General features: G+C 37.0%; 2 protein-coding genes across 2 annotated transcripts in view; one reads left to right on the top strand and one right to left on the bottom strand.

Annotated features, from left to right (window-relative positions):
• LOC121298551 (B-cell receptor CD22-like) overlaps positions 1-10,968 on the bottom strand; it is a 98,808-nt gene that overhangs the window by 42,730 nt on the left and 45,110 nt on the right. The gene's annotated exons all lie outside the window — the stretch shown is intronic.
• On the top strand, positions 2,076-4,281 carry LOC121298870 (sodium/potassium-transporting ATPase subunit gamma-like). The gene is made up of 7 exons (XM_041226133.1): positions 2,076-2,178; positions 2,341-2,376; positions 2,505-2,531; positions 2,803-2,877; positions 3,079-3,115; positions 3,507-3,559; positions 4,005-4,281. Exons 1-7 carry the CDS (start codon positions 2,145-2,147, stop codon positions 4,022-4,024), a joined length of 282 nt encoding a protein of 93 aa, XP_041082067.1. The 5' UTR covers positions 2,076-2,144; the 3' UTR covers positions 4,025-4,281.

Raw genomic sequence — 10,968 nt, 5'->3', positions numbered from 1 at the left:
CTTTTGCTGCTGATTACAAAGAAAAAGACTGTTGCATGTGACTGTGCTTTGTGAAGGCTTGTTGAATTAAGATAGGCCATACAAGCAGTCCTTGTGCACACAGTTATAAATGGTTCTGTTTTACTTTTCAGTGTGTTCTAGTAACATTTATTTCTCTTTTTGTTTTCAAACATGTTTCTATGGTACTTCTAAAATGAGTATCTACTTGGTTTTAAGATGATGCATTGATTTTAAACGAAGCAATAAACTACCAGCAGAAGTCTCTATTTTCTTTAAATTCAGTTGAGATATATAATCCTGTCCTGAAATTTATTCCTGAACTTTAATTATATAATCTACAGTACAGCATTACTAAAACAAGAAGCATAGGTACATGTTTGGATGGGTTTTCTCTTATAAATATATACCTTGTTGTATTTGGAAAAGTTAATGTATTCACTTACCTTTTAAAAGCTACTAAAAAAGAGGAGTGAAGAATACCTGTTAAGATTTATTTAAACATTAGTGGTCAAACAAGCTTGTAGGTGCCCTTTGATGTGCTTGGTTGAATTCAAGCAAATTAATTAAAGAATTCTCTTGCTTCATTGTATGGTATAAAGCAAGACATGGCCCAGGTGGAATATTCATTGTTTTTGATGCGTGTAGGTGAGGGACAGATGCACCTCAATCCTGACATGAACACCCCTGCTTTTGATTCTGGGCAGAGATTGATAACTGCCATTATATGCCCAGTTATGCTGGGCATAATGAGGATTAAGATGTGATCTAACCCATTTCAAACCCATGTCTCCAGTGGTGACAGGCTAGTAAATTAAACCTTTGCACAAGTAGTGTGTATGCCTGCAAGTTGAAGTCTGCTGTTGGTACTTCTAAACTGTGAGAATAACCCATAATATATCCCTTGGTCACAGGCTCTATTTGTTTGTCAAATGTGTATTTTATATTCTAAGGATCATTCATCCAGTTACAATGAAACTTGGCATGTGTTTTTTGATAGTTTCAGACTTAATGTAGCTTGTTCTGTCCTGTGAATTTAAAAGTTTTAATGAAAACATACATCCTTAGAACTTGGAAAGTGCTATTGCATTTTTACAAGTTTGACAAAGAATTGTGTCCTTTTGTACAGGAGTATTGTAGCAGCTTTTATAAATACTGGATCACTTCTCTGCCCTTCCAGGTCACCTAGTTCCCCACTGACAGTTATCTTTAGACTAGTTAATTTAAAATGACGTTAAACACTTCAATGTTTTTGTTTTTATTTTTTTTTAATTACACTTGGGTTTGAATGCATTTACTACATTATTTTATTTAATTGAAACATTCAGGCACATTTGATCGTTGGTTTCCTTTTACTGGGAATGCTTCCTTCCTTTATGTAGCTGACCAAGTTCATGAAAGTGTTAACCTGTTCCCATGATTAAGTGCTCCAACAGATTTATTTCAACAAAATCTGGTCAATGTCATTTTAATTGTGTATTTCTATATACATTGATTGGTTATAACAATAAACAATTATCAAATCCTTTTAGAAGACATGAGGGTAATGGTTAAATTGCAGTAAGGTTAGTAGAGACAAACTGCGGCTGTAAAATCAGAGGGCATTGTTTTGTGCAAATCAAGACTAATTTTGACAGAAAGCAAGTTCATAAAACGATGTAAACTTCATCCTATATTTGCCATTAAAACACCACGACATAAACCAGAACAGTGAGACCTGACCCTGTTATCACCAGGTTCGCTAACCCCGCTCCCTCATTTTGAAGTCTGTATAAAATAGTCTAATCTTTCTAAAAGTGGTTTCCAATGTAAAATATCATTAATGGCAGCAATAATGGCCTTTGTAGGTCCAGTCACAATTTAGTTAGACTGCTGTGATGAGGATAGAGGTCTGATCGGTATGACTGGTGCATCCACACTCCTAACAAGAACACATGTCTTTTGTATGTTTGGAAACGCAGGGTGGCGCTCTCCCTGTAGTATAGATCTTCAAAATTTAAAGTTGTCTCTTTGCAGTTATGTAAAGAGTTTCTACATAGTTGGTATATTAATCGGCTACAGTTAGAAGCAGCTGCCTGGCTTGGCAGTCTGATTGTGTAAACAGCCTGACTGAATTTTGCATTTTATTCAGGCAGGTCCTGCTGAAGATGGCTACAATTGCAGCCTTGCTTATTCTAACAGGTAGGAGATGTATTTGTTTGGAGAGCTTCCAGTTGGATGGTATTGCATAGAAATTGCTTAGCAGCATTTCTGAGGATGTGTTGATCTGAATTAAGTCCCAGCCTTCCCTTGCTGCACTGCATTGGAACACATTAACATCTCCTTTTTTATATTCATTTTCAGTATTGGCTGCCTCTTTAACAGATGCTACAGAAACTGGTAAGATATATTCTTTTCTGTAGGGCAGTGCTGTAGGGACGAGGGTGTACCTCCATTTATATATTTTTAGCTGGAATGAAGCATTTTAAACCTCAAACTTTCTTTTTTTTTTTTTTTTAAATATACAGCTGAGAAAGCGGACCCCTTTGTGTATAGTAAGTCTACTCCTTCTCATTACCATTTTTCTAGCTGATCGTATTTGATAAGTGCAAACAAAAACCCCAAATCAATAATTGAATTGAATTGACTCTAATTGACTGTTAAGCAGGGGTGGGGGGTCTAAAATAAAAGCTGCTTGTGGCACCTGTAATATATGTAAACATTGATGCTTTGTGAAAGATTGATCACCTCAGTTCAAACTCATTGGATGGGTGTGTTCAGTATTTCAGATTTCTGGTTGGGTCTGACTTTTTTTTTTTTTCTCAGACTACGGTCAGCTGCGTGTGGGAGGTCTGATCATGGCTGCTGTCCTCTGTCTCATTGGCATCTGCATCCTCTTCAGTAAGTACCGCAAGGGGGACAGCTGCATATTCTTAAAGATTAAAGGGCAAAGAGATTAAATTGGTTACTAACAACCAAACGAGATGGGCTGAATGGCCTTGTCTTTTGTGAACTCTCATGTTCTAATGGACGTTGCAATGCGTTTCATCACTCACTGTTAAGTGATTTTAGTAACCTGGGTGTCTGCTCCTCTTTTTGCAGGTAACCGTTGCAGATGCAAATTCAAACAAGACAACAGGTATTAACTTCCTGTTGCCTTCTAAATTAGGTTGAGCTATGTTGTGTCCTTGTGTGTGCAAAGAACTCTCCCAATAAAAGCAGTTCTGATTCCTGTTCAACACCTCTTCAATCCACTTTTGTGAATGCATTTGTGTGCTATTTTTTTTTTTTGTCAAGTGACCAAGCTTTCAGTAGATTGTAAAATTTATGTACTGAATAAATGCTACGTTGTAATTGGCCCACAGTTGTTTTTATAGCTATATAAAAAATACATTTTGGATACAAACTCCTGTCAACCACATTCACCATGTAACCTCAATGGGGGGGAGGGTTTGGATAAACAATAAAACATTTTCTCTCCTTTTTTTGCAAGTTCTGTTTTACAAAAATCCTTATTCTCTCCCTTGCAGGAAAAGGGCCAACAGCACTTCTGCTACAACCGAGCAACTGCTTTCATCTCCAGGTATAACAGATTTCAACTTTTAATTTGCTGTTGTCACTGGTATTAATGAAAATGAATTTTATTGTATTGGCTGAATAGATCTAATCCACTCAGGACTTTCAAGTGTCATAATGACATCAGTTGGTTATTTTTTAAATTTCAATTTTTTTATATCCAAATTTAGTGTTCAGAATATTGGTATGCTAAACATGTACATCAACCTTAAGTATGTGGGGTGGCATCTAGTTGCATTTGCTTTCCCTTCTGTAGGTCTGGGTTCAAATCAAGGGTCAAAAATGGAATACATTCAGGGGTCCTACCCCTGCAGGGCGGCAAGCATGTCTCTGCTTGAGTGAGGCCCAGATCTGAGACACCAGTAACTTTGCATTGTATTTCTTTCCTGTGGGGTGTTTTTTATGTAACTTCTGTGGTGTTTTTTATTTATTTATTTTTTTTCCCCCACCAGCCCGGGCTAGCGAGTGCTGAAATGGCAGAGCAAGTCTTACAACAAACGTGGCCTCTTGCAGCTACTGTTTTGATGGTGATAGGTCAAGGGTGTAATTAAGCTTTTTAAAATGTGTAGGACAGAGGTTCCCATCAAAGGGTACTGTTGGATCCTGGAGATGTGATGTGTCTAATTTAATATCACAACATGTACACTTGCATTTTGATAGTAAATTTGGACTTATTTGTATCTATTCCAATAAAGTGTTTCTCCCCTTTTTAACCCCCCTCCCCCCTAATACATGTCTGAGCCTATTTCTTTTTTTTTTTTTTTTTTTTTTTTTTTTTTTTTTTTTTATTTGTGCAAATATTTCAAACCAAGACCAGTTCTGGTCCTTGACCCCTTAGACTTAAACCCCAGTGCTTGTGATGCACAATGCTAAAGCATCAGACAAACAAAGCTGTGCACCCACCCCCCCAATTTTAAATGTTTTAAGGAAGTAGACATTAAGAAAACCAAGTTAAAATACAAGGTAACATTTGTTTCTCTGCATTACAAAAGACAGATTTAATCTGGCATTTAATATTTGTGGGCCAGTGCTGCCACACAGGGGAGACTAAGTGGAACTGCTATGTCCCTACACTATATTAAAATAACATGTCTTATTACCTTCCGTCACTTTTGATTGGATCAAACATGCTACAGCAATTTCCTGATTTCACATACAGAATTGGCTCAAATCCAGACTCTGGCTCTCATATGTGCACCTGTTCAAAAACATTTAATGATTAGTAGATGTGTCTATCTGTATTTCTTTGTCATGAATTATTGATATAAACAGGTTTTAAAAGGAAGGGTGTTATAGCTGCCCCATTTAAATATTTATAAGGTAATAGAAAGATAAGATACTGTTTATTTTTCAGCATTGCAAAACACACAGATTTAATCTGTCAGGATGCTTACAAAAAACAACCTTTTGAAATAAAAATCTATTAAACTATACAAAAACAAGTAATATGAGGTTGAGGAGTGAGTGTGGTTTTTACTTTACTTTTTTTAATTAAAAAGTACCCATAAATGAGATACACAACTGATCAAATGTATTTATTCCTTCTAAATCAGTGTGGTGATTTAAATGGAACTGTTATGTCGTGCAATATTCTTTACAATGACACTAATGTGTTGTCAGCATGTTATTTAAAGTAAATGCTCTGCAATAGGTTGTGAAGAGAGTGGGGCGTCACGCATATGCCTTGCTTTTACCAAGAAACCCTTAACTTGCTTAATTTATATTCAGTACCATCATTCTTAATATTTATATTATTACTTGACCAATATAACCTGTCCAGTGATTTGTCATATAGTGTTCTATATTTCAAGTCCATGTGAAATTAATGAAAGCCCGGAGATCAGAGATGAAGTTGCTGCTCTTGCGATAAGGATTATACATACACAGGACAATGACTATGTATACCAATATTTTAACAACAGTGCTGCAGTGTGCAAAAGAAAATATCAAACACAATATGTTGCTCAAAACTGTGCAATAAATATATATATATATATATATATATATATATATATATATATATATATAATGTATCACCCCTGACAACTCTTTGTTCCTACTGCCCATGGGAATTGGGGGGGTTGCAAATTGTTTTCTCTCAATCCATCGGACACCTATGTTCATTTAAAAAAAAAAACAAAGAAATTGTAAAATTGAGTTCTTAGAGTATTTCCAGAACTATCGGGATGAACTGTGGTTTTTGGGGGAACCTTTTATATATGTAAAAAACAAAGTTTTATGATTGTTGCATACTGTAATATTATTTTTGAAAAAGGAATGCATATGAGTGTTTACCACTTTTATTCTTTGAACTGAGAATCATTTTCATTTAAGTAAGCACCTGTGTAATAAAATAAATTATTATTTGGATTGTTATTGCTATTGATGATTCAGAGTATAAAGTGTGGCGTACTGGAAAAAGTACCAAAAGTTGTTTATATTGTTTTTAATTCCTAGTAAAAGTACGCACCGCACCTAGTGGTGCAGCTGGCGTTTATTAGGTGGAGGCACTGTGCTATATGTATTTTGGGTTATGCCAAAATCAGACACTCACTTAACCATTTAACAGTAACACATAATCTTTGCAGGAGTACTTGCCTGTTTATTGCATACAATCGTACACACCAAGGTCTTTAATATTATTTGTAGAAAATAGTGAATAGAACCCAGGTCCCCTAACTCTCCCTTAGTACTGTGAGGTGCCTTGAATTGTACTGAGCAGAGAAGTGCGGTTAAACATATATATTTACTGGACACTAAGTAATTGCTCAAGTTTTTGGTTTTTTTTGTAGGCTGATATTACCTTGTGCCCTGTTTGACCTGTGAGTTAGCTGCAACACTAAAATGTGAGTAGGTAGTTATAAGTGGAATAATCTTTTTGTTGTCTCTAGGCTTTTGTTCTAAGAAGGTTATCCTTATTCTTCTGAGGAAGGAAAAGGAGTACCCCCTTTGCCTGAGTGCTGTGAATAAGATTTTGGTAGCTGCCTGGAAGTCAGTAGGTTGTGTGCAAATTCTGTGGAATCTGAGTAGTTGTGATTTGATTAAACCTCTAAACGTTTGTTTAGGGTGGTAGTTGGTTTTGTGTAGTAAAGTGTGTGTGTCAGTTTCTTTAAAATATACTTTGGTGTCTAGCTGGTGTGTTTGTGAAAAATTCGGTCCTTTGTAAGTGGTGGTGTCTAAAAAGTTTACTTCGCTGCTATGTGTGGTGTATTTCACTTTGATGGACTGATGGTGTGTATTAAGTAAAGAGATGAAATTTTTAAATTCCTCTATGCTATGTGTTCAAGTGCCCCAAATGTCATCTAGGTATCTGAAATAGTGCGTTGGTCTCTGTGGGCATCTGGGGAGGATTGTCTCTTCCCAATCGACTATGTAGATGTTGGCATATGATGGCGCAAAGCATTTCCCCATCGCTGTTCCTTTGGTCTGGAGGTAGAATTGGTTGTCAAACTCAAAGTCATTTTTTGTTAAGCTGATTTCCATGAGTTTGATCAGTTCCTTGCCTGGTCTGGTTGGATTTGGGTTCAGATTCAAACATTTCCTGATAGCTGCAATGCCTGCGTTGATCTCTAGGTTTGTGTACAAGCTGTCTATGTCTATTGTAAAAAGAAAAGCAGTTTCTGTTAGTTTGAGTGTTTTAATTTTTTCTATGAAGTCATATGTGTCTTTGAGGTAGCTAGTGTGTTTGGTGGATAGGGGGGTTTAAAAAGTGGTCTTCTGCAAGTGTATTCTGCAATTCTATATGATTCGCTGTTGCAGTCCGATACTATCGGTCTGCCTGCTGATATGGTGTGTGGGATAGTCCACGTGTCTGGCGATTCGTGTATTTTTGGTAGCGTATAAAAAATCTGGGTGTGTCTGCCCCCCTGAGATAGTGTGCCTGTTTTTTGTTAATTAATTTTTGTTCTGTTAGTGTTTGTATAATTCTATTAATTTCCTGAGCGGAATCAAGATAAATTGGTGTGTCTAATTTCATGTAGTGTTCTGGATTGTTTAGTTGCTTGTTGGCTTCAAGGATGTAGTCTTCTCTATCCATTATTACTATTGAGCTACCCTTGTCTGCTGGTTTGAAAATAATGTTGGTATGTTTTTGTAATTCCCTAAGTGCTATCCTTTTTGGTGCTGTTAGGTTGTTTTCTGTTTTGTAGTTCCCTGGGTTAAGGCTAGGTATTGCTTTTAGGTCTTCAAGAATGATCTCTGTGATTTCCTGTGGAACTTGGTTGTTCTTTGGTTCCCAGTTGGATTTGGGTAGGAAGGGTATCCGATTTGAATGGTTAGGGTGATGTGTTGTAGTGTGTCTGGAGTGTAGGTGTAGAGTTGGGAAAGTGATTGATTTGTAGCTTGTGTTGGCACCGTATGTTTACCACTACAAAAACAATCTATACTTACCTTTCCGAAGTGCTGTGTAGGTGTGCACAACGATTCGCCTCTTCATTAGGCTTCATCAGGTGTTTCCTTCTTCCACAAATCAACATAATTAATTAGATCCAGCTGTTTCACACTGAGACGTGCCCTGGGTGAACTCATTAATTCGGCGCGGCTCTGTCGAGCGGGTAACAATGGGCAGAGCAGGTAGTGAACTTTATGAAGATGAGTAGAACGAAGTTCTCGCCATTCCTTATCCAATGCTGCCATCGTGTGGCCATTTAATAGAACTGTTGTTTGTAATAAAACTAATTTTCTGTCTTTTTTTATGTTTGTCAAACATTGAGTTAGAGATCGTGTACATTTTCTTTTCTTGTTTTTTAAAAGCAATTTCACTGTCAAAAAACACATTATTCAACACAGATTCTCAAATAAATAAAGTCCAACATCACTGCACTAAAGACTGCAAGACAAAGTTGCAGGTCCTCTTCCAAGTTTAATAAATAGCAAAAAACCCCAGTCTGTTGAGAACATTGTCCCGGCCACAAACAAACTTCTGCAGCAACAAGGTGGACAGCTGACCAGGGGACAGGATGATCACAGCAGCGAGGTGGACAGCTGACCAGGGGACAGGATGACCACAGCAGCGAGGTGGACACCTGAACTAAATCTCCACACAAATCTAACAGCATAACATGTAACAAAATCTCAACACAAATCTAGCATGAGCAAAACTCTCTCTCTTTCTCTCTCTCTCTATATATATATACACACACACACACACACACAATGCTGTTCCACATGATGAAGTTCTCCAACACCAACGTCACAATGAAAACAGAAACACAAGTTACTTCATCAATAGAGAACATTTGAACACATCTTCATACAGCTCCTCACAGGGGGAAGAAAAACACCAGGTGCCACCAGCATATAAAACACAAACATATAAAATAAAACAAACATTTAAAAAAACAAGGCCCTTCAAACTGAGCTTCTACGTGGTTGCATGGCTGAAAAAACACTAAAAAGTGACATTTTCAAGTATAGCACAATACAGTGAAATGTGCCAGGATAGTTACAGCATCGGAAGCAAAAGGTCCACAGACTTGTACTTCTGCAGTGATTATCTGCATGTATTACTGTTAGTCTGTACCAATTTTCAGCCTCCTACCACATTCACAGCTTGCTTGAGAGCCTGACATAGATGATCAAAGTTGCTCAATACGCTTAAAGCAGTGTTTGTGTCTTTTTTCTTGTTATAAATCAAATTTTGCAGGAATCCTCCAGAAACACTGGAATCAGCTAGAGACTGTATGTCTAATACTACAGCCCTTCAAATGGAGCTTTTATGTGGTTGTATGGCTGAAAAAACACTTAAAAATTGACATTTTCAAGGATAGCACAATGCAGTGAAATGTGCCACCTAAGGATAGGTACAGCATCGGAAGCAAAAGGTCCACAAACTTGTACTTCTGCAGTGATTATCTGCATGTACTACAGTTAGTCTGTAGCAATTTGTACACTCCTAGCCCATTCACACACACATATGGACTTGCTCGTAACGGTGTAGCGCAATACTGCATTTCAATGTGTCTATGAGATGCTACTGCATGGGAAGCAAAAGAGCGAGACACTTGTGCTTGTAGATTCATTATCAGTATGTCCTACCACTACTGTCAACCAATTTTCAAATTGCTAAGTGGTTGCTTTCCTCAAATTTGCACTACAAAGTGATATTTTAAGGAATAGGGTATAGAATGAATACCAGGGACCAATGTCATTATTGTTCATTTTTTATTTAGTAAAAAAAAATAATGATAATAATATGTAATAATTGAAAAGGAAACTATTGATTTAATTGTTTAAACAATACGGTGTCACTGGTCGTGGGCATTTTTAATAGAAGTTATCTGGTAGCTGAATACAGCAGAGTTTGTGTGTCTGTCACACTGATTTGATCATGCCAGGGAGGAATGAGCTTTCTTTTTCATGACACTTTAAAGTTCTGATTAACCCCCTTCCACACACGTGCAATCAAATGTAACTGTAGCACACAGGACCATCAGAGGCATTTGGATGATTTCCACAGTGTGAGTGGTAGAGCACCTATACAAAATAAAAACACTGATTGCATTGTGTGAGTGGTGGAGCATCCACACAAAATAAATACACTGATTGCAGTGTGTGAGTGGTGGAGCATCTACACAAAATAAATACACTGATTGCAGTGTGTGTGCTGGAGCATCTACACAAAATAAATACACTAAACACAGCAAACAGATAACAATAAAAAGCAACTAAAACACAGTTATATTACAACCATGAAGATACCTTGTGTGTGCACAAAAAAGAACGAGTGGGGACAATAAGATAAATAATTAATAGCTAAAAACAACACAGTAACATAAAAACAAATGCAGAAAACGGAGGCTGACACACTTTTGATTATGACAAACAAAAAAGAAGATTAAGCCGTACATCCAAAAAGCAACCCCTGTAAACATATGTAAATAGCAATGCAGTTTTCTTTTACCTCGAGAGAATCCGGACTCTGTTTATTGTTAATGTGTTAAATGATCTGCTGTTGTGCTGTGAAACTTGAAGCAAGCATGGGGAGGCCATTTTGGGAAGCACGCTTGCACAGCTTGCCTCTGTCATAATCCTGAACGAGTCTGATGAGAGTGTGATGGCAGTTTGTTTGACTGCTTGTGTTGTGCCCCGTAGATGAATATCCATGGGAGCTACGAACTGGAGAAGCAGTTTTATAGCTTTGCAAAGACGTATCATGCGTCTGGATCGGATGTTTGTAGACAAACTTACAATTGTTTACATTTGGTGAATAGAAGATTGCATGCAGTTGGGGAACATCTCCCCCTGTCGGTTACTTATGGTGTTTACGGCAGATTATGTAATGGATTCCTCCATGCCTCGTATATTTGCATATTACCCATAATTGTACAGTTAGTGATTTGTTCTACTTAAATGTAAAGCTAATTATATTTAAATTACTTTTATTTTTTTAATAATTAAAATTGTATAAAACATTTG

This window comes from Polyodon spathula, chromosome 24, assembly GCF_017654505.1.
Source record: "Polyodon spathula isolate WHYD16114869_AA chromosome 24, ASM1765450v1, whole genome shotgun sequence".
Classification (NCBI taxonomy): domain Eukaryota; kingdom Metazoa; phylum Chordata; class Actinopteri; order Acipenseriformes; family Polyodontidae; genus Polyodon; species Polyodon spathula.
The sequence above is the reverse complement of the archived record's forward strand: the minus strand, read 5'-3'. Positions and strand labels throughout refer to the sequence as shown.